This window comes from Mauremys reevesii, linkage group 1 (assembly GCF_016161935.1).
Source record: "Mauremys reevesii isolate NIE-2019 linkage group 1, ASM1616193v1, whole genome shotgun sequence".
Taxonomy (NCBI): domain Eukaryota; kingdom Metazoa; phylum Chordata; order Testudines; family Geoemydidae; genus Mauremys; species Mauremys reevesii.
In genome coordinates this window covers 29066422-29090291 of record NC_052623.1, presented here as the reverse complement: position 1 = coordinate 29090291, position 23870 = coordinate 29066422, and the positions used below count along the sequence as shown (strand labels likewise).

General features: G+C 47.6%; 1 protein-coding gene across 1 annotated transcript in view; it reads left to right on the top strand.

Moving 5' to 3' along the window:
- Positions 1 to 19546, top strand: part of CTSC (cathepsin C) — a 36775-nt gene extending 17229 nt beyond the window's left edge. The window contains exons 3-7 of the mRNA XM_039541400.1: positions 3902 to 4068; positions 5347 to 5502; positions 12180 to 12295; positions 17029 to 17160; positions 18388 to 19546. Of these exons, the coding sequence (XP_039397334.1) occupies positions 3902 to 4068; positions 5347 to 5502; positions 12180 to 12295; positions 17029 to 17160; positions 18388 to 18890 (1074 nt within the window). The 3' untranslated portion in view covers positions 18891 to 19546. The remainder of the gene's footprint in view (positions 1 to 3901; positions 4069 to 5346; positions 5503 to 12179; positions 12296 to 17028; positions 17161 to 18387) is intronic.
- Positions 19547 to 23870: the final 4324 nt, after the last annotated feature.

Here is a 23870-nt window from a genome sequence, read left to right as displayed (position 1 = left end):
GCACTGAGTCCCCTCCCACACTCCAAACCCCTTGGCCCCACCCCCACCACATGAATTTTGTTATGTGCATCAATATGAAGCTGATGTGTCACACCACCTCCATATCGATTAACAAAATTAATTCTGCACATGGATGTAAAAAATTAGAGGGAACACGGGCCCAGTGTCTCCCCGGGCTCCCCCCCACAACCCCCGGGTCCTGCTCCCTCCCCATTGTCCCGAGTTGCCTTCTGCAGCCTCACACCGGAGGCCTGCCCTGCTCCTTTTCTCCTGACCATGCTGCCCTCCTGACCACAGCACTCACCCCTAAGATTGGCCTGCTGTTGCTTTCCTACACCTCTGCCCAGTGACGGGTTTACTGTGGCTCCATGGAGCCAGGCCCATGCTCAGAAGAGGCCCCCGGTCTGCTCTGCTTGTGCCCCAAGATCCTGCTGGCTCCCCCTGCCCACCACTTGCTCCTCTCGGCCTGCCCGCCATCTGGCCGAGGGCTCCTCTCCGCCCGCTGGCCCCAACCCCTGCTCCTCTCAGCCCCTTGGCCAGACCCCAGGGCACCTCTGGCTCTGGGCAGTCTCTGCTTCCTACCACCTGTGGGGCCCCACCTGTCTCGCCGGAGCTGAGCCGCCTGGGACTGGAGCAGAAGCCTGGCCAATCCCAGCCAGGTGGTGGGGCAGGGGGACAATGTGGAGGACTTGGCTGGGCCCGTCCAGGCAAGTGTGTCTGTAGGGAGCCTGGCTGGGGCAGGACCTGGCCTGGCTGATCACGCCACTCCCGAGGGACCGGAGCGATTCTCTGCCCCGGGACCAGCCCTGGCTGTGCTGCCGGCTCAGCCTGGCAGACAGTCGCCTTCCAGCAGGCTGATGAGTGTGGCCGAGAGGCAGGGTGTGGGGGAGTGGGTCTCTTGGGGGTCGGGGTGGGGGGCTGGGCTGTGAAGGGGCAGGGAAGATCTGTGTTTTGGGGCACTAGGGAGTGGGGGTTCTGCGGGGGGTGCTGGGCAGTTGTGGGGCTGTGGGCAGTGGTGGTGTTGTGCAGGGCGCTGTACATTTGTGGGTGCGTCTGGGGGGGCACTGGGCATAGTGGGTCCGGGGGGGCTCTGGCCATAGGAAGTTGGGGGGTGTTGAGTGAAGGGGGGGCTGTGTGGTGTGGCGTAGAACTGCCCCCAAGGGGAAGGGACACGCTGGCAGCACAGGGCTGGGCAGGCCACTGTGCGTCTGTCAACTGCCGATTAGTATATAGTGCCCTCGCATTGGGAAGAGCGGGGCCGCCCCTGCCATGCCAGGCCCCATTGCCTCTGGCTGGCCCCTTGCTCCGGGGACTGACCTCCCCACGTCAGGCCCCATTGCCTCTGGCTGGCCCCTCGCTCTGGGGACTGACCTCCCCACGCCAGGCCCCATTGCCTCTGGCTGGCCCCTCGCTCTGGGGACTGACCTCCCCACGCCATGCTCCATTGCCTCTTTGGGGGCCCACAAAAGGTTAATCCGACCTTGCCTGGGCAGGAAACAGCAGCAGCTGCTTCTGCTCCTGATTCAGCTCAGCAGCCCCCCCCCCCCCTCCCCACACACACACACTCTTCCTCTAAACCAGGGGTTCTCAAACTGTGGGTCGGGACTCCAAAGTGGATTGTGACCCCGTTTTAATGGGGTCACCAGGGCTGGCGTTAGACTTGCTGGGGGCTGAAGCCCAAGCCCCACCACCTGAGGCCAAAGCCCAAGGGCTTCAGCCCTGGACAGCAGAGCTCAGGTTACAGGCCCCCTGCCTGGGTCTGAAGCCCTTGGGCTTTGGCTTTGACCACCCTACCTGGGGCAGTGAGGCTTTGGCTTTGGGCCCCCCAACCCAGGGTGGTGGGGCTCAGGTTTTGGTCCTCGCACCTGGGGTCCTGCTCTAAACCAAACCTCCTCCACACCCCAAGTTAGTGGGATGTTTCCTTCCATTTACTGGCCAAACTCCCCCCACTTCCCCACACCCCCATATGCTGCTGTGCTGGAGCACGCAGAGGCTAGGCTCTGTCTTTCTATGGAGAGGACTAGGAGAAGGAGGAGGTAGTGTCTCTCCTCCCCCCATCCCCCAAGGCGGAGAGGGTAGAGGGGCCTCACATATCTCACGCACTTGTATGGTGTGGCCAGCCAACAGTGTGTGTTGTTTGTGAGGAGTGCTCCTCAGCTGTCCCCTCCCCCAAGCAGTCAGGCCCCCATACACAGCTGCTGCAAGGGAAGGGAGAACAAGGAGGATGGCTTCCTCACCCAGGCCCCCTGGTGCCAGCTTCCTGGGGGGAGACAGAGCCAGGGCTGGCCTCCTCAGTGGGGATCCCCCAGAGCATGTTTGGGGAGAAGAGAAGGAAATGGGGGGGTATCCTCAGCCACCCCCCCAAATGGGGGGGGGGAAGCATGCCCTGGGGCACCTTAGCATGTTCCCCCCTCCTCTCCCAGTCTGCGCGGCTCACTGGGCACAGCAAAGAGGACTCTGCTCCCACCAGGCAGTAACTACACACACAGATACACAACTCTCCCCACCCCCAGCCAAGGAGGAGGGAGAACCATGTCTTTTCTTTTTTTGGGGGGGGGGGCGGGAGGAGGGGTTAAAGTACTGGTGAAAGACAAAGGTTTTGTCTACAATTTAGCAGTGTAGACATACTCTCAAGTGACAACATGGTTGCAGTGGTTCCCCAGACACTCTAGTGTAAATTGGCCCTAAACAGAATCTCATCACCACCACTCATTTGACACTCTCTCTTTCTAAGGCTGAGTATTCTGCTTTCAAAGCCCTGTTAATCCAGAAAGAAAGATATCAAAGCTTTAATATAAGGCTGAGCAGAGAGATTGATCTCATTAGATAACTTAATCTTTACCCCACTTTTAACCGGTGAAAATACTAGAGGGTGTAACGTGGAATGAGTGTTGGCTTTCAGAGATAAGATGAACAGGGAAGCATTGAAGTTGTAATGCACTGGAAATAGTATTTGTATTTAGCAAATCAATACAGCATTTATATGCAAATGAATTTCAGTAACACATCACCCTGTTCTTTGAAGCTGCCTTCTTTGAATCAACATTCATGGGGGAGGGAGGGAGTCTAGAATAAATTTTTGTTTAAACTGTCAAGGTGAACCTGTTTGCTTACATACAGTTAACACTGCTCACAAACTAGAGGAAAACTTGCCTTCTGGTCCAGCTCTCTGAAATGGAAAAACTAGGAGGTGTGAAGGTGCAGTGCTGTCTGAAGAACTATAAGGAGATAAAGCTGTGTGTCACACCAGGGTCTTTTGTCACGCTTCTTTCACTGACCTTATTTCATGGTCCCTGTGTATATGTATATCTTCCTTCTGTATTTTCCACTACATGCATCCGATGAAGTGGGCTGTAGTCCACGAAAGCTTATGCTACAATAAATTTGTTAGTCTCTAAGGTGCCACAAGTACTCCTATTCTTATTGCCACAGTACCTGAGGGCCAGAAGTGCAGAGGATTCTAATGCCCTGCCTGAACTACTGATTTTAACCCAGTTTGTACCAGTTTAGGACTTGGTTGGTAACCATAGCACTAAATGTGGTTCGCCCTTGCCAGAAGCCAAGCTAGAACCTGATTGTCTTCATATAACAAGTTCATAAGTTTAACTTTATTGTGTGGACAGGACTCTATCCGGTGGCTGGCTCGCTTTCCTCCTAGGTCTGTGTTCTCAGATGTCCAGAATGCATTGCCCCACATGCACTGATACTACAGTGTGAATGTCCTCCAGACACACTATTACATGGTGAAGCAGGGTGTATTGCCAGTAAGATTTTTCCAGACTACAACTGATACATTGTTCTGTGGAGAGCGGCTTAGTAGCAAATTACAGGTGTCACCCCTTAAACTCAGGTATCTTGATGTGGCTGTACATGTGTCTAACAGAGTTTGTTTGGTTTTCAGTACAAAAAGGAAGGACAAAACGTAACCAGTTACTGCCATGAGACCTTTCCAGGATGGGTGCATGACGTGCTAGGCCATAATTGGGCATGTTTTATCGGAAAGAAAGTTTCGCCCTCTCCTTCCAGCATTCATGTGAACCAGCTCCCTCATCAGAAACCAAGGGAAAGGTGAGTGCACACAGTGAATGGAGGATGACTTTTTATTTTGAACTACGGTGACAACAGCAGTTGTGCTTTAAGTTCCAGACTAAAATGAGTGGACTGGCTTGGGGGCAAGATACAAAGCTATAGTATCACAGCAAGTTTGTGGTCCAAATGAAACTAAATTCCTTAGGCCTAGGGGAAGCAAGTAGTGGTGATGGGGCCGTTTAGTGGACAGGGTTTCCATTTTCTTCAGATCCAGCATGCTGTCTTTAAGCTCAACTATAATCACAGGCAAAATGGAAAGCTACATTTAATTTGTTTAAAAAAGATCTGGAGATGTTCATAAAATTCCTGGACTATACGTGCAGAATCTGCAGCAATAATTCCTGATTAAGTGTTGTCAGATGGCGGCCACTCATTTCCAGCTGCTAAAAGCTAAATGGTGAATATCCTTACTTTTCAACATAAGAAATTACTGTGGTCGCTGGATATTATTCAGTCACAAATCCAAATAGAAGGAGAGGTGGTCTTAGTCAAGTTTTGGATTGAGATTTGATCCACCGCCTGAAAAAGTTGGAGAACCTCTGTCTAAATAACTTGGTCTGCTTGTCCAGTTGGCTCTCTGAGGTACACTCAGACTCTGAACCTTAATCTAGCATCAAACCAGTTCTAATAGAATAGAAGATCTAAAGCACTGGTGTGGGAATTTGAAAGACGAAGGTTAGGAAGTGGTCATTCCTGGATTTTCTGAATGCAGAGAATAGAGGAAAAGTTCTGAATTTAAATCTTAAATCCAAATAATCCCTTTCCGGCAAATGGTCCCATGTAATGTCCTCTTTAAATTACTGGGTCTTCTTAAGGTAAAAGGGGAGAAATGATTGGCTTGATATTTGTTTCTCCCCCACTCCACAAGGCAAGTCTATGCTTAAAACGCTGCTTCGGCGCAGCTGTGCTGCTGTAGTGCTTTAATGAAGACAGTAAGCTGACTGGAGAGAGTTCTCCTGTCGGCATAGTTAATCCACCTCCCCAACGGACGGTAACTACGTCTGCGGGAGTGCTGTCTACACCAGGGGCAAGGAGTCACTATAACTACGACGTTCCGGGGGTGGGTTTTTCACAATGTAGTTATGGCAATATAGGTCAGTAGGGTAGACCATACTTCAGTATTACAGCTGGTTTACAAGAGCCTGCTCCTAACCGAGTGGCAAAGTGTTAAGTTGTTTAATCACAGCAGTTGCGTGAATAGTGAGTAGTCTTCAGGCCAAACTTTTATCTTATTGTATTGTTCCTGATTGTCTGCAGGTTTTCAAGGAGGCCTTATGTACACAACTTTGACTTTGTGGAAGCTATCAATACTGTTCAGAAATCCTGGACAGCAACAACATACAAAGAATATGAAAACCTCTCCCTGGAAGAACTAACTAGAAGAGCTGGAGGTCTCAAGTCCAGAGCTCCGAGGTATTAAAGTTTTCCTACTTAGGTCACTCACGAGGCCTGCTGGTGAGAATCATTCTCTGAGTTCTTTGGAGCTGTGCTGAGTATCATCAGCTATGGATCTGGCTCCTAGTTCAGATTATATATAATATACTATGAAATCCAGATGTATTCAAACCCCTTACCAGTATGATTGAGTGCCAGCATATTTGCCTATTTGAGTCCTGATGATCCAAACATATCTGGCTGTCTTGCAAGCACTTCTGATGAATGGAAGTTTTTGCTGTTTGATCCAGTCCTGAAATTGCCTCAGAATATACAGATTAAAGGAAGAGGTGATAACATGGGTGTAGAATGGGAATTTTAGAATTAGACTCTTAACCATCCATCACTGAGGTTGTGCCCACACACAGCTGTGGCAAGCAGTTAGGTATTTTTATCCTTTAAATAACCTTAATTAAGAAGTGTATAACCTTCAGTCCAAAAACAGCCATAGGCAATCATGGCTGAAATACAGACAATGCAGATTTTCAGAAGTTCTCTGTCACTATATCAAATTGCCCATCCCAGTGTCTCCTTCTATAGATAACTTGGGGAGAATGCTGGCCTATATTTTATACATAGAGTAAGGCACACACCGTTCCATATCCAGCAGCAGGGGGTTGTGTAGGCACACCATAACCTCTGATTTCAGTACAGTCTGACCAAACTTGTAGGTGGCGGTAGAAATTGTTTTTCCTTTGAAATTTCCCATTGTGTAGCTGTTCCCTTCAGTATATTGGCAAGAAAGAGAGTAAAGCTACCTTCCTATCCCCTATGCCTAACATTGCTTTGCAATGTTTTAGCTTTGCAGATGTCTTTTTTCTCTCTCAGATGATTGACTCTCATGGTGTTGAGCCATGTCCTGAGGTAGGAGGGGGCTGTAGGGAAGAAATATTGTTCATACTTTCCCCCAAAACTTCACTGTACTGTAGCACTCAAGTGTGCAGGTAGAATTTGAAATGTCTCTAACTTTTGCTACTCTGATTATGAAGAACTCCAAATATTTGCTTTGTGCACGCAGATAATGTTGGGGCTTTCCGATACGTGGATAAGATTATGCGTTGTCTCTGTGAAGACAGTCACGTGCCCTCACAATCACAGAAAAACAGCGCTAGGTACAGACACACAAACATTAGACCCTCCATCATCTGGGTGTAATGTTAGATCTCTGTAGTGCACTTGGAGCAGCACTTGTTGGGCTGATCTCTCCAGTCTGCTGTGAGTAGGAGTGAGCCTGATGCTCGTCACAAGCGCTTGACTTTTAAAGGGAGTGGAATGCTTAACTGTGCAATCTTTTCGGCTTGTCTGCACTATGACCGTCCTCCAGCAACGGGTGCAGGTGAGGATGGTTTAGCTGCAAGTGTAGACCGGGATAGTCAGCATTCAGCACCACTTCAGTAGCTGCAGCGAAAGTCGGCTTCAAGTAGCTGTCTCCAAGCATCCTTTAACCGTGATCATCGGAAGCGTGGCCGGACACTTTGTCCTTGTCAGCGTTTGCAGTTAAACTGTGTTCACCTCTGACTGATGCACATTGACAGTAATTGGTGATTTTGTGTAGTTTCAAGAAACCCTGTGTATTCTTAATGAAATTTTGTTGATAGCACAGACATTCAGTAGCTGTTCGAAGTCTGTTGTAAGGCTGCCATTCTTGATGATATTGTGGTATTAGTTCAGCACTTCAAAACAAAAACAAACTTTTGGACTGATTTAACCAGGAGATTGTTACGGCACAAATAAACCCTTATCTGCTCCAGCAGGGATTATGACTATTTTCTCCTTGCCATATTCCATCCCACTGAAGCTAAGTACCTGTGAGACTTGACACCCATTCAGTGTGCATGGAGGGGGTTGCTAGCTCTAGATACTGTTAGGCAGTGGCGGATTAACACACAGGTCCTGGCCAATATGGGGGCACCTGGGAGCATTGGAACTGTGGCCCCGCCCTCTGCTCATCCTCTTCCCCCCTGTCGCCCCGCCTCCTGGCCAGAGTGGAAGCTGGAGCCATGCCAGAACTGGCCAGGGAGCCCTGGACCTTTTGCCTGCCCTGGGCAGAGGGCTGGGGGACCAAAGTCTGTGTCCTTGCCCCCTGGGTTGCACCATCCAGGACAGGTGGATAGTCTGGGGGCCCAGGGTCACCAGAACTGGGGGGCCAAGGGGACTGTGCCCTCCCACTTTTAATACAAGAAACCTGCCTTAGTGATGGGTGAGAGCATGGAGCCCCGTATCATCAGCGTTGGCCCCTGCTCAGCCAGGGCCGGCTCCGGGTGTGGCTGCAGCTCCCAGCCCCAGATGACTCCAGTTCTGGGCAGAGGGAGGCCGGCTTGGGTTGGGGGTTGGGTTGCAGTGTCCTGAGACAGGCAGTGGATGGATGTAGTTTTGGGGAGAAGTTCCCCCCCCCCACACACAAAAAACGGGTAAGGTGTGGAGGGGTGTTCAAGGGATCATGTGCCGTTGCCCTCCCCCACCATTTCTGCAGCTCTGAGCTGCTCTGCTCTGCCTGAAGGGGGATTGGGGACAAGGAGGTTGGGGGGCGGGGAGAAGCAGAGGGAAAAGAAGGGGATGAGAGGGTGGAGGAGGGAGAGGGGTGGGGCAGTGGTGAGGGGATGGGATGGGGAAGAGGCAGTGGGAAAGATGGATGGGATAGGGCAGGGGAAGGACAAGGAGAAGGGGGATGGGCTGGGGAGAGGAAGCTGAGGGGGAAGAGAAGGAGGATGGGGTGGGAAGAGAAAGGGGGAGTGGGAAGAGAAGAAGGAGGATGGGGTGGGGAGAGAAAGGAGGAGGGGGATGGGGAAGGGGGCAGTGGGGAGAGGCACTTTGCATCTGAATTGCCTGAGTGGCCACAGCTCATGCACTCGGGTCACTGCAGAAGCAGCCGCCACCCCCATTAAACTATCCCCCACAGCACCGGCAGCCCAGGTACCACTCCAGGTGAGGGAGGCAGAGCCAGGAGTACTGGCTTCAGCACACACATGCTGCCCCCCAAATGTAGCAATCAAACTATGCTTATGGAGGGGACGCACCTCTCCACCTCCCACCGCCCCAGGACCCACCTTGGCTCTCACTGCCCTTTAAGCAACGTTTAAATCCGTGGATCATCTGAGCCCTGTCCCAGAAGACTCTGCGCCGCGCGCTCCCCGCCTCAGTGCCCAGACCACCTGGCAGCTCGCTCCACAGCGCTGCTGGAAGGGGCTGCCGCACCTGCTCTCCTGCTCTGCTCCTGGCGGCGCTGGTGCTGCTGGGTTGGGACTTTGCAAGTTTTTGCTGCCGATTGTGGCAGCTGCAGTGCTGAGTGTAGGGGCCAGAGGGCAGCAAACCAATCCCAGGGGCTCCAGCAGCCTCTGCCCTGCCTATCCCTGTGCCTACCCTACACAGTGCACCACTGCACAGAGCCCAGTATCTCTTGGGGCACCCGCCCCTAGAGCCTGGGATCCCATTCTCTATAGCCAGAGATCCTACTGCACCCCCAGCCTGAGGTCCCCCCTACCCCAGAGGATACATCCCCTACAGACCAGGATCTCCTGGACACATCCAGTCCCCAATCCGGGATCCCCCCATCCCCTGGGGACACACTGAGAGTCCCCCACTAACTTGGCCTCCAACCTTCCCTGGACACCTCCCTGTTGCGGTTTAAACTGCTTGCAAAAAGCCAAGCACGTCTGAACCCCTCCCCATGCACATCCTCTCTCCAGAGCCCAGGATGTGACATTCTTCTCCCTCCACCCTCAGGTGAAACAGACACCTTCCCCCAAGACCATGGAGGTGAGGATCCCCCAGGCTGGGAATGGTGTGCGGATCTCACCAGGGGCGGCTCTAGCCATTTCGCCGCCCCAAGCACGGCGGTACGCCGCGGGGGGCGCTCTGCCGGTCTCCGGTCCTGCGGCTCCGGTGGACCTCCCGCAGACGTGCCTGCAGAGGCTCCGCTGGTCCCGTGGCTCCACCGAAGCCGTGGGACCAGCGAACCCTCCGCAGGCACGTCTGCGGGAGGTCCACCGGAGCCGCCTGCCGCCCTCCCGGCGACCGGCAGAGCGCCCCTTGCAGCATGCCGCCCCAAGCACGCGCTTGGCGTGCTGGGGCCTGGAGCCGCCCCTGGATCTCACATTGCTGGGAAGGTATCTGCTGGGATTGTTACCCTGCTCTGCACCAACCAGTACTCTGAGTAACAGGACAAAATCAAGAGGGGGGAACTCTCTGCTAGGAAGCAGTTCTGCAGAAAAGACCTAAGGGTTACAGTGGACGAGAAGCTGGCTATGGCTCAGCAGTGTGCCCTTGTTGCCAAGAAGGCTAACGGCATTTTGGGCTGTATAAGTAGGGGCATTGCCAGCAGATTAAGGGACGTGATCATTCCCCTCTATTCGACATTGGTGAGGCCTCATCTGGAGTACTGTGTCCAGTTTTGGGCCCCACACTATAAGAAGGATGTGGAAAAATTGGAGAGTCCAGCAGAGTGAAACAAAAGTGATTAGGGGGCTGGAGCACATGACTTATGAGGAGAGGCTGAGGGAACTGGGATTGTTTAGTCTGTAGAAGAGAAGAATGAGGGGGGATTTGATAGTCGCTTTCAACTACCTGAAAGGGGGTTCCAAAGAGGATGCATCTAGACTGTTCTCAGTGGTAGCAGATAACAGAACAAGGAGCAATGGTCTCAAGTTGCAGTGGGGGAGGTTTAGGTTGGATATTAGGAAAAAAGATTTCGCTAGGATGGTGTTGAAGCACTGGAAGGGGTTACCTAGGGAGGTGGTGTAATCTCCTTCCTTAGAGGTTTTTAAGGTCAGGCTTGACAAAGCCCTGGCTGGGATGATTTAGTTGGGAATTGGTCCTGCTGTGAGCAGGGGGTTGGACTAGATGACCTCCTGAGGTCCCTTCCAACCTTGATATTCTATGATTCTATGATTCAAAGCTATCAGGGGAAACCTTCCTGGCAGTGCGATCTCTGTCTTAAGAATAGTCTCCCAAGGGAAAGGCTGGAAACCTCAAGGCCTAGGACTTTTAAAAGGAGACTGGACAACAGGGGCGGCTCCAGGCACCAGCATGCCAAGCGCGTGCCTGGGGTGGCAAGCCACGGGGGGCGCTCTGCCGGTCGCCGCGAGGGCAGCAGGCAGGTTGCCTTTGGCGGCGTGCCTGCAGAGGGTCCGCTGGTCCCGCGGCTTCGGCGGACCTGCAGGCGTGCCACCAAATCCGTGGGACCGGGGACCTCCCGCAGGCAAGCCGCCGAAGGCAGCCTGCCTGCCGTGCTTGGGGAGGCAAAATACCTAGAGCCACTCCTGCTGGACAAAACATGCTGTAAGGAGCAACCCTGCATTGGCAGGGAGATAGACTGAGACGGGATGATCACAGAGGGATTTTTCTTCTCTATCTGCTATAATTCCATCCCACTATTCTGGGAGTACAAATTCAGGTACTAAAGACCTGCAGCCTGGATCCCATTGCACTGGGCTGGTGAATTCGTGCCCTGACATGCAACTCCTACTGAGCCAATGGTGCTATTAGTGTAGCTGTTTGCAGGTGCCCTTGTATTCAGCTGAACCCTTACACTCAGGGGTTGAGTGCATCCCCGCCATATTGTGAGCATGGACTCTGACACTGCTACCCTGGTGTGTGGATCCCAGCATCCTTGTACTGTGAATTTTCAGCCTTCACATCCTGCTGTATGTGTCTCATTTTGCTGGTAGTGCTAGTGCCAAGGTGTGGTGACGACATTATGCTAGAAATATGAATCCTGAAAATAGTGTCCTGGTGTGAGGGTCATTCTGGGCTGTTAATGCGAATCCTCCATTCTTGTATGCAGTGTTGTTGTAGCCTTGTTGGTCCCAGGATATTAGAGAGACAAGTTGGGTGAGGTAATGTCTTTTATTGGAGCGAGTTCTGTTGGTGTGAGAGACAAGCTTCCGAGCTTACACAGAGCTCTTCTTCACTCACCAACAGATGCAGGTCCACTAAAAGATACTGCATCACCCACCTTGTCTCTCTAATGTGAATCCTGTCATTATGGCCTTGTTGGGTGCATCCTAATATATTGAGGGCGTAAATCTTGGCCACTAGAGGAGGAGTGTAAATCTTAATGCTGGTAGCCTGCTGTTTAGATCTTACTCCACTCTGAGCCTGGGCGTTTTAATCTTGCCATGTGTATTCTGATGCAGTGAAGTTTGGAAATAAGGTGAACACGGGTCTGGCCATTACGGGTGGGCTCCGTGGCCAGGGGAGTGCTGTGGTCAAGAGGCCAGGAGCGGGATTGGGCCTGGGGTATGAGGCCATGGAAGGGATCTAGGGGCAATGTGGGGGAGGCAGTGGGGGCCAGGGGCAATGGGGGGCGTTCCTCCACCACTTTGGCCTTGGCCCCGCCCACTTTTACAAAAGTTTCATCACTCTTGGGCTCCCTCAGTGACCTGGCTCCCTGGGCAGCTGCCGCAGCTCTTACCATAGCCTGGCAGGGCCTCTGGGGAGAGGAGGAGCAGGGGCGGGGCCCATGGCGAGAGGGGTTGTGGGGGGCCCAAAAGTTCTTTGTGCCCAGGGCCCCAGTAAATCTTAATGTGCCTCTGCTGTTAGGAAATAGTCTGTGGAAGCAAAATGGCTGCAGGTGTCAGTTCCTCATGCAATCTCTTTTCCTCTGTCTAGAGGGTGCGATAGTATGTTAATGTCAAATGTATGTTCTTGTGTTTTAGACCGAAGCCTGCACCGTTAACGCCCGAATTAGTCAAACGAGCTTCAGGTTTGCCAGAATCCTGGGATTGGAGGAACATTAATGGTGTCAACTATGTCACTCCTGTACGAAACCAAGGTACTAGGTTTTTCATAATCCCTATAATGAGACTGTATACAAAGAGTACCTCATACTTAATCTATTCCACGTCAGTATCGTGAAAGATCTGAATTTGCTTTGCTGTATGGTTCCCTGTGATAGGCAGTAGAACACACCTGATATATAAACTCTCTGCTAAGGCTTGGAAAAGTTTTGTCTCTTAATACTTCCTGCCAAACTAGAAAACTACTTCCTGTCAGACTATCCGGTTCAGTACAGGAGTGAAAGTCAATTACCATGGCTCTCTGTATGGAGATGGTTAGCAAATTCTGTTTGTCCAAACTGTCATCATGATGAATTTCTGCCCACCACAATCTCAGAACTGATACAGTACAAGTTCAGTTATTAATTTTTTTGCTAATTGCTGCTGACAGCATATTATCATACAATTTTAACCAATAATCTCTTGAAGAATTGTTTATACCATCCTCAAGTCTCATTACTTAAATCTTTTTAGGAATAATTAGTTACATGACTGATCCGTTACAGAAATAGGTGTCTGTTTATGCTTTGGAAAGTGTAGACATTGGTAAACGTCTGATACCCCCCCCCCCAAACAAAATGCAACCATTGTAAAGCTTTCTCCTCACTCCTGCACTAGTACAGATCTTCCTTCTTAGCTGGATTTAAAGGTTCAGTCTTACTAGTATTTATTTGTAGTGGTTCAATATCTCCTCTTCAGGCAAATGGAATGGAGTGCTGCTCCAACGAAGTGGGTATTCACCCACGAAAGCTCATGCTCCAAAACGTCTGTTAGTCTATAAGGTGCCACAGGACTCTTTGCTGTTTCTATATAATGAAGTTGTTTCCTTAAACCATTGGTCCCTTTCCAATGCATGAGGAGAGTGTGTGTATGTGTGTGCGTACGTGTGTGTACTGAAAAATTCCTAACAGGATTTTTTTGGGGGGGAGGCAAAGGAGGATGATGGGGGGTGATGGAATGTGAGAGAGTTGGTTCACAATCTGATTTGTTGCTGAATGATGATAGGAAATACTGAAACACTTAAACAGGGATTATCAACAGCTAAAGGTAAAGACCTATGCTTCCTTCATACCTTCAGTTCACTTGAGAAATGTGGTATCGTCCCTTCTTCATTCAGTGGGTAACAAGATCGAAGGCAGTGGGTCTCAAACTTTTTTACTGGTGACCCCTTTCACATCGCACGCCTCTGAGCGGGACCCCCCCTAATAAATTAAACACACTTTTTAAAATATATTTAACACCATTATAAACGCTGGAGGGAAGCAGCATTTGGGGTGGAGGTTGGCAGCTCGCGACCCCCCTCATGTAATGACCTCATGACCCCCTGAGGGGTCCCGACCCTGAGTTTGAGAACCCCTGATCTAAGGCTTCCTCTTCCTGAGCAGCATTGTAAATATGTTCTCAGTATGGAGAATCTTGCTTTGCTGTTTTCAGGAATGAGAGTTGGCTAAACCCCCTCATACTGTGTTCACAAAGCACCTCCAACACGTAAAGGAATTTAGGTGGACTGTATTTGCATGTCACATTCAGCCAGAAATGAGCATCTTTGATATGATAAAGAGCCAAAAAGACAACCTTATTAATATGCGCAGTGCTGACATATCAGATAACCATCTTCTTTACAATAATTAACTATTGTAGATTTGCAGAGGCATCAGACATCAATGACTGTAAATAGTTAGTAAAATAGTGGCACAGTATTAAGATTTAGATGCTGAAAGTTTGAAAATGCACCGAAGACTAACAGAACCATGAGCAATAAGAAGAATGTTTTTTCAAACAGCCAATCATGCTAGGCAAACTTTCACGTGCTAAGCTGTTGAGACACTGCTGCATTCACTGAAAGATTATGCCTTCTTCATCTGTTGACTGTTAGAACCATGTGACTGCTACTATTGTCCCAAATGGACAAGAATTTCATAAGGACGAAGGTGTAGTCTTTGAAGATAATCCTTCAAAATTGCAGAGGCAGGCCTCCAGCCACACTTTTCTTGGTTTGTAATCTTTGTTTATGTGGAGATATACCTATGTCATAGAGCTGGAAGGGACCTTTAAAGGTTGTCAAGTCAAGTCCAGTCCAGTCCCCTGCCTTCACTAGTAGGACCAAGTACTGGTTTTACCCCAGATCCCTAAGTGGCCCCCTCTAGGATTGAGCTCACAACCATGGGTTTAGCAGGCCAATACTCAAACCACTGAGCTATCCCTCCCCCTATCTATGATAGCAAATCAGCATTCCCTAGTATAGTCAGTCACCTTTTTTTAGGTAACCACCTTTACTTACTATTAGGTACAGTAACTGAATTACTGTACCCTTTAATGCCAGCTAACACTTTAAGAGATAAAGGCCTGATGTACACTACAGATTTAGGTCGACATAAGGCAGCTTATGTTGACCTAATTATGTCAAAGTCTGACCACAGCCTCGTTCCCTCTGATGTAAGTGCTCTGCTACATTGATGTAAGAACTCCACCTCCACTTATGTCAGTGTAGACACTGTTAGGTATGTTGGCTGTCATTCTTGTCAATTTCATGGTGCCCTGCTGGAGCCTGATACTGAGAGAGAGGCCGGTAGGTTCCCTTCTGTGAATCTGGCATCCTCAGGCTGGGGTGGATGAGAGGTTCCAGCTAGAGGCCAGCTGCCCCCTGGGTTCTGGGAGGCAGAGCTCCCCACCCGGAGTGAGGAGCTGGGGAGTGGGGGCAGCTGGGCGGGCTGCAGGGAACCCAGGCTCTCAGCCCCCCACACGGCTCCTCTTAAGTCAGGGGAATCACTCCTGACGAGGACACGCACCACTGACAGAAGAGGCTAGTGAACCCTGGCAGGTAATTACTGCAGCGGCTGTAAGTCAACCTAACATAGCTCGGCTTAAGTTTGTAGTGTAGACATGCCCAATGCTCAGTTTGAAACTAGAAGCGAACAGAACAAAGAACTCTAATACAAATTAAGCTTCAATAAAATCACTGTCCCAGGAACCCCCCCTTCCCGTGCTTTAGATATCTTCTGCAGAAGAGATTAGTTTGAGAGGCTGCACTGCTGTCAGTTTCTACTGTGGGGAAATATTGTTGGGCAATTACATCACAGTAAGCACTTTAGCCCGGAGACCTAGGATTCTCAATAAATCTCTGCTCTGGCTCCTGTAATCTTCCTCTCAAACCAGAGTAGGTGGAAAAATATAGTGACCTACTGATTCCTCGCGTTTTAAAGGTGTTTTATGCCCTTTAATCATTTTTCATCATTTAATGATCCTTTTGCTACAGACTGAGTGGAATCTAATGCAGTGAAGTCTGTGATTGACTTGGAATTGAATTTGTGGGGAGCATCCAACATGCAACAGTTCCAGCAATTCTCTCTGATCTGCACTGATATTCCATTTCTGTGTGGGTGCCATTTAGGAGCTTCCCAGAGTGTACTGCTGCCGTTAATAGGGGAGAATGTTTTTTTTAAAAGAAGTTACTTCCAGGACAATGATTACATGAATGGACTCTTATGTATCTTTGCAAATGAGACCTGGCCTGCTGTGGCTTGGCCAATCAGCAAAAGATGGTATGATTGCGTAAGAATGGGTGTCACCTTTCACCACTTGGAACATGAATGCTCTTTGCCCAGCAGTGTGATCAGAGAGCAACTTCCACTCCCTCCTCTTCAGAGATGCATCCAACGTCTTAATGTTGAATAATGGTACAAAGTCCTGCTTTTATAATAGCCCTGTTTGATGCCCTCCTACACGCAGTTTGAGACATGAGGTAGTTTGGTTTTGTATTCCCAAAGCCTCATTCCTTTTTTAAGCTTTGCGGTTTTTTCCTTTGTAGTGGGTAACTACAACTGAGGGCCCTCCGTGAGGGGAAATAGTCAGAATAAGACCTCAGCTAAGCAACTCCCCTTCTGCAGTGAGGCTACTTCACTTTCAAAGTTTCTCTTACATCACAGAAAACACTGAGAGGGGGGCGGAAGGAGCTAAAACTAAAGGCAACACTAAATTTTGGTGTAAAATACGATGCTAGGTGATTTATCTTGTTGCCTGCCACCAGAGGACAACTACTCTGAAAACCCAGAGTATGACTGCATGCTGCTTGAGAGAATCACAAAATCCACAATATTAAACCTCACACTTACACTGCCAGACTCTAAAACAAGCCATTATTTTAGAAGCAGCGGTATAAGTATAGTGGTGCAGTGGGAAACTATGGATCTAAATATACTAACATGCTGAGGATATCTAGAATAGTATGTCCAGAGTTCAGTGGACACAGTCTCATAGGACACCTTATAGGAGGGCTTCCTAAAAAGCAGCCTCGAAGAGTTGGTTATGAGCATCTTCCGCACCATGCTAACAAATATTCTTTATATGACCATTCAGAGGCAACAGCTTAGCAATTATGCAGCTTTTAAAACTAGACAATTAAAAAGTTAAACTTAAAATTTTTAATAAGAGAAACGATATTAAAAAAAAACAACTTCTCTGTATTGCTGCTTCCTCTTAGGAGACATCAAACCTGCTTTATGACCACAGCTGATCTTTAAAGGGATTTCTAAATACTGACTTCAGTGGGGCTACTTTTGTGCTTACAGTTAAGCATATTTAAATAGCTCTCTTGAACTGGAGCCTAACTTTTGGTCAAACCGAAGACAATGTCAAAGCAGGGTTGACTTGATTCAACAACCTGTGCTCCTTTTACGGCACCCTGGTCTTGTTTAATTTACTGATGTTTTGTATTTCCTGTTTTCCTCAGCATCATGTGGCAGCTGCTATGCGTTTGCTTCCATGGGCATGTTAGAGGCAAGAATTCGTATCCGCACTAACAACTCTCAGACACCAATCTTCAGTCCTCAGCAGGTTGTGTCCTGCAGCTATTATTCTCAAGGTAAGTGGACTGGAGATGTTCTCCTGGTATTGAGGAGATGGGGGAGGAACACCACCCCAAGGATTTTGTCATTACAGGAGAGGAAGGGTTGACAGTCTCTTCTCATTGATTGGCAACCGTTTTTGTAAGCCTGTCTGTGGTCTCGGGGTGGGAAGCTCATTTGCTGTGAAATAGCAGCTTCAGAAAGCCAGGGTATTAGAACACGCTTCTTTCATGACTGAATGAGATGACTAATTCTTGAGTGTCACATGCTTAGGACTACATTTTATGGTAGCTGACTTCTGTGACTTCATCATAGTGATCCAGATTTCATTCCAGGGTCATTAGAGTCCATTTTGCCATGTACCTGGGAATCTTGTAATGAAGTTGAACCACCAGTGGTTTGCTTAACACTAGCTAGTGGTCTGCGGAGGCTTGCTACTCATTTGGTATCTGCTAAACTACTTCTCCTGCTGCTTGTGCAGGCATCCAGGCGCTTCATTGTAAACAGCCTTGGATGGCTGCAAAAAGCAGCTGGAAACAAGGAAAAGGAACCTGTCTAGGGGAATTTGCTGTGTTGGGGAAAGATCCTGGAGCTGTAATCCACCTGCAGAGGAGAGGGAATGTCTAGGGGAGCAGAGGACATTGGAATTGGGCAGTGTGTCCAGGGGAGTTAGGAGAAGGCCACCAGACTGGGTAGCACATTTAGGGAGAAGGGAACAAAATGTCCCTGAAGCATGTACAGAGGGAGGAAGAATGGAGGGGTGGAAGGAGGCAAAAGGAAAAGCAAAAATCAGTAGACTGTGTGATTCACTTGTGGGAAAAAGGATACCACCCCCACGGTATATGACAGCTACAATACATATGGTTTTTTACTAGTGCTATGTTTCCATGTAAGGAATTGCTGTGGTTACCATGGGGATGTCACACGGGTACAAATGGCTGAGGAGATGGATTGTGCAATAGGGATGAGGGAGTTAAGGTGGTCCACTCTGCCAGTCAGCTTGAGAGCCCCTGGGTGTTAAAGGAATGTTAGGCATTGTTTCCTCTTGATCTCAGGGGAGAGATAATAGCGGTTCCCTTTTAATTGTAACCTGCATTAGCCATGCTCAGTCTGATACAAAATATTGAGGATAATAAAGACTTGTGGGCATTTTTAAAACAATGAACTTACAAAATTGCAGCTTCCTCTCCTACCCCAAAAAGACCTTCTGCATGGAATAATCAGATCTTTTCTGACTGTTTCAGGTTGTGATGGCGGATTCCCATACCTCATTGCTGGGAAATACGTCCAAGATTTTGGTGTGGTGGAGGAAGAGTGTTTCCCTTACACAGCCACAGATTCTCCATGCACTCTGAAGCGGAACTGTTACCACTACTATGCCTCTGAGTACCACTACGTTGGAGGGTTTTATGGAGGCTGCAATGAAGCCCTGATGAAGCTTGAACTTGTCCTATTGGGGCCAATGGCCGTTGCTTTCGAAGTTTATAGTGATTTCATGCTCTATAGAGGAGGAATCTACCATCACACTGGGCTGCAGGATGAGTTAAACCCCTTTGAGTTGACCAATCATGCTGTGTTGCTCGTGGGGTATGGCAAAGATCCAGATACTGGTGAGAAGTTCTGGATAGTGAAAAACAGCTGGGGAAGCTCCTGGGGAGAAAATGGTTACTTCAGAATCCGCCGGGGCACTGATGAATGTGCAATTGAAAGTATAGCAGTGTCTGCAACTCCTGTCCCAAAATTATAAACCAAAACTCCTTTGCCCAGTGCCTCATTTCTGGGAAGCAAATTTCTCAGCCGTAGGAATGTATTGATTATATTATGTACTTGGAAAATTTTACTGCAGTATTTTAAAGCTTAAGAATGAGATTTTTCAGAATCATGTGAGCAGTTTTCACTCTCTACCACTGAGGACACTTCAAAATTCTGTTCTTTGTTTATGATACACAAAGATACACTTCCTGGCAGTAAATTCTTTAAGAATGCAGTTGCTGTTAGATTAACGGTAGTTATTCATCATTTATAAAGCCCCAATATTTTTTTTTCCCTTGGACAATCTTAAAACTAGATCTCAGAAGGAAATGATTGTTACAATCATCTATAATTATTTAAAGGGACACTTTTTAAAGTATTGTGCCTTACACAATAAATCAGGGAATCACTGCCTTTTAAAATTTGGCATCATCAGAGGATGATTATACTGTGACTAAAGGGAAACTTTAAAGCTTTAAGTGTTTGGCAGACGTGCAAGCAAAATGTCAGATGTCAAACTCTCTGAACTTCAAAGTTCGTTTTACATATTGGCCTTTTACTGCATTTATGTGGAGTTTTTTTAAGTTCCTGTTTTTATGAATGTCATTTGAATTCAATTCCAAGCTGATCCTTAATAAAAATCTGACTCTATTGCTGTGGGAGTTGTTCTTTGCTGAAGTTGATGCCTTTTTATTGCTATGACCTACACCAACAGCTTCAAAATTGAGAAGGGATATTCAGGTATTTTAGCATAAGGAAGATTTTGGCGTGGGTGGGGGAGGGGAATTACAAATCATCTGGCCTCCAGCCAGTTCTGTTCTGTATCAGTTCTTACTCTGCATGGTGTTGCTTTTTAGTGCAAGTGCAAGCAGAGTCTTTGTACAGCACCTAGCCCAGTGCAGTCCCAGTCCATGATTACAGCTTCTTGGTGGTATGGCAGTATTAAAAATAATCTGTGCATGAATGTAAATAAGGCTATGTCAGCTGTAATCCTCTTCACCAAGATGTAATACCTCAAGCCCCATACGTATCTGCTCCCTTATTCTCATGTCCGTATGTAGGTAAAAAAAGGAATGGCGAACGGGTATGACTGAAAAGATGTGAGCATAGACAGGTCCTCTGCAATGGGATGATGTCACATCGCTTCCTCCTGCAACTAGAGAGGAATAATGTGGCAGATGCATAGCAAGGCCCTTATCAATGCAGGATTGTCCTCCATTCTGTGTCCTTAACTGGCTCATACTTTTTACCAGGTATACAACAGTAAATCTGTGCTGTGCAGAATCATACTCCTTATATCTGGACAGACAGTCTGTTCACAGTGCCTCTTTATTTGTATTACAATAGCGGCTAGAGGCCCCAACGGAGATTGGGGGCCCCAAAGTGTTTCACAAACTCATGGTAAAATGGTCCCTGCCTCAAAGGTTACAGTCTAAATAGACCAGAGAAAGGGTGAAAGAAAGGCGCTATGACCCCTCTTTACAGGTGGGCAACTGAGGTGCAGAGACTAAGTGCATAACCTCTCAACAGTCCCTCAGTGCATAGGAATTCCCAGACTGGATCAGACCAGTGGCCAGCATGAGATGCTTCAGAGGAAGGTGGGAGCAGCCAGAAAAGAAGGCAGATACGGGATAATCTGCCTGCCATTCAGGTCTCATCCTAATCCCTAAAATTGGCTGTAGCATCAGAGCTGTCTCACACAGAACCAGAATAGGCTAGAGGTCTTCCCTGATACCCCTGAGTCATCTGAGGCTGTACTTCTACTTTTCATTTCCTTCTTCCCTTATTCCTGCTCTCTTCTCCTCTTCTATCTTTGAGTCAACTTAATACAAGCAGACAAGCTATTTGTAGATATTAGCTACCAGCCTCAGTCATCCATAGCCTGTTATTCTTCTATCATATTACAGATCCTTTAGGTTACTACTGGGATCTAGGGTAACTTTGAATAGCATTTTTCTGCTGTGGTAAAATCAATAATGCTTGCAGCACTCTTTCTCTTGTGCTTTACTATGGAGCTATTTAAATGCCCATTTTGTTTGCATATACAGAGGGCGTAACAGCTGGTATACTACAGCATGTTGCTGACTGCCACTAGGCTGGCTGGCAGTAAAATTGTTTAACTTCAGGATACTTAGCAATTTTGTTGGCTTGTTCTTGTCCACTAAAAAACTGCAGCTTACAAGCATTCAACTCAATTACTGTAACTTTGCAAAGGTGGCATGCGCCCACATGAGCCACTGGGACTAGCTGTAACCATGGTGAATGTCTTTTTCCCACCACAGCCCTCCCTCAAGCTGTTGCAGTCAAAATTTTTCATTGTAACCTTTTCTGATGAAAATTAGTTTTATCATCAAAATTGAAATTTCCATGGGAAATGTCCAGTTCTGAAACTTCCATGCTTTTGTTGCAAAAACCATTTTTTTGTGTATACTCATCTTTTTATTCTCAACCTCCGATGAAAGACTAATTTTTCTTAATTAAAACTTTCCCATGAAAGTTCGACTAAAACACATTTCATGACCTGCTCTGTTGCAGTACCTGTGCCTTATGGTATATAAAACAACCTGTTTAACAAGAAAAGCTTCATGGATGCAGGTACTGTACATGATGAAACTAAACACATGCATTAAATTAAACGCTGAAGTAACTCCAGAGTATGTACATACTGCAAAAAGTGCCCATCACAAACCAGTTCCTGGAGTATTGTGCTCTTTTTGTGAGGACCAACTGATTGGTGTAGGCAACATCAGGACTCTCACTCTATATTAGTACTGCAGCTGTGCACAGTTGACCCAATTCAGGATATAACTTGCTCCAAGCAAATGCACTTGCGGTGTTGTAGACAGCATTATAAACACCTGTGTGATTGTGAATGTGAGCTGTATTTTCCAAGTGGAAAAAGGCCTGTTTTCAGTCTCACAGTCTGAGGCCACTACACAATGGATAGTCATGGTTTCATCCTTAGTAACACACTTTGAACATATTGTATGTTCAAGGGTTCCTGTTCTTTGGCTGTCATCACTGTGTCGCCAACTCTCAACAATAACTGGCATGTTTCTTAAAGACCTGAAGTCAGGTAAATGCATCAGCTTCTCGGCTTTCCTTTAAAAAAGGGTTGTATGGTTATGGAGATACTCTTGAAAACATGAATGCGTCTTGATAAAGTTCAGAAGGCAAATAATTCCCAATGGATTTTTTAAAAATCTCATGGGTTTTTTTTTTAAAGCTTGGGCATTGTACTGGGGTGTGTGTGTGTGTGTCATAAACAGTTAGTTAAGGGTTAAGGTTTTTGTCTACCTGTAAAGGGTTAACAAGCAGTACCTGTGGACACCTGACCAGAGGACCAATGAGGGACAAGATATTTTCAAATCCCTGTGGAGGGAAGTTTTTTTTCCCTGTTCTTTGTTTTCTTAGAGAGTCTCTCTTGGGAATTAAGAGAGTCCAGACATCTTAATCAAGTCCTCCCAGGTTTCTGCAATAAATTCTTCTATTTAAGCTAGTGAGTATTAGCAAGGAACTAGTATTCTTATACTTTTATTTCTGTATTTGCAATTCTGTGTTTTGCTATAGCATTTCTTTAATTCTGTACTGTTATTGCTTTTACTGAGAAAGAAAGGAGGGGGAATTCTCTCCAGAGATTGATAAGTTTAGATCTGTATATTGTTCCATCTTGGTTACAGAGACAGTGACTTTCTTTTTTATTCTTTAATAAATTATTTTCTATTAAGGACTTGGTTGGTCTTTCCTTGGGTGGATTCTCAGGGAAAGGAGAGGAGGGAGGTATCCCTCTGTAGTTGGATCCCGGTATCTCTCCTAGGAAAAGGGAGGGGGGAGGAAGCAGGGGGGAATGGTTTATTTCTCCTGGGTGTAAGAACTCCATGGATTTGGGGCTCTTGGGATCCCCAAGGATTTTGGGGAAGGACTGTGTCCCAATCCATGTACCTGATTGGGTGGTGGCAGCTTTACCAGATCTAAACTAGGATTTTAGTTTAGAGGGAAACCAAGGCAGGTCCCCACTTTGGAACCCAACAGCTCTAAGTGGGGGTGAGACCTATGACAGTGTGTAAGTAAAATCTCCCACCATTACACTCTTACGGGCACTCATGGTAATGGTGGTGTAGAAAGGACATTGGTATTCACTATTACTTATCATGTCATCCACACCTGCTCCAAGCCAGTAAAAACACTGGTGTCCCCTCTATTACTAGCATTCCACAGGGGCAGTTGAATATAGTGGCGGTCTTCCCATAATCCAGTGTGATCACAGACGCACTCAGAACCAGACTCATTTGTTTTCATCTGGCTTGTAGTGTCCCGTATTTAATTATCATATTTCAGAAGTGTCAAACACGCAGCCCACTTCAGCTATTTACATGGCCAGCATGAGTCACTTGGAGTCTGTGGATTCTAAGATTTTATTAGTTTTCATTAGGGATTGTATGCTAAGAGGAATGGAACGAACCGTCTGCAAGGGATGGAGACATCAGGACGACATGCTGTCTTCCTGGAACCAGGATGTGACTGCAAGATTGGATAGGATTCTGGAATTGGCAGGCAAGGCCTCACTAGTGATAGTGAATACCAGTGGAGACACTGCTTCACATGATGCATTTGTAGATTATAAACTACTTCAGCGAACTCAGACATTCCCCTTCTTCAGTGGCCTGCCAAGTGATTTCCTTAGAGATCCTTCCTGTACCACAAGCAAAGGAAGACACAAGATTCTGGAAGTAAACCACTGGCTATGTAAGTGGTGTAAGATTGAAGGTTCTGGTTTCATGGAATATTGGTCATAGTTTGAATGGCCTCCATCTCAGGAAAAGGGCAACCAATCTTCAGGGAGACAGGCTAGTCAGGGGACTAGTGAGGACGGCATTAAACCAGCAAAGAGGCAGAACAACTGAACATTCATTTAGCAGAAAATCAAGGTGTCAAGAAAAAGATTAATTAAGGCATGAAGGGATGTGAAGAGAAG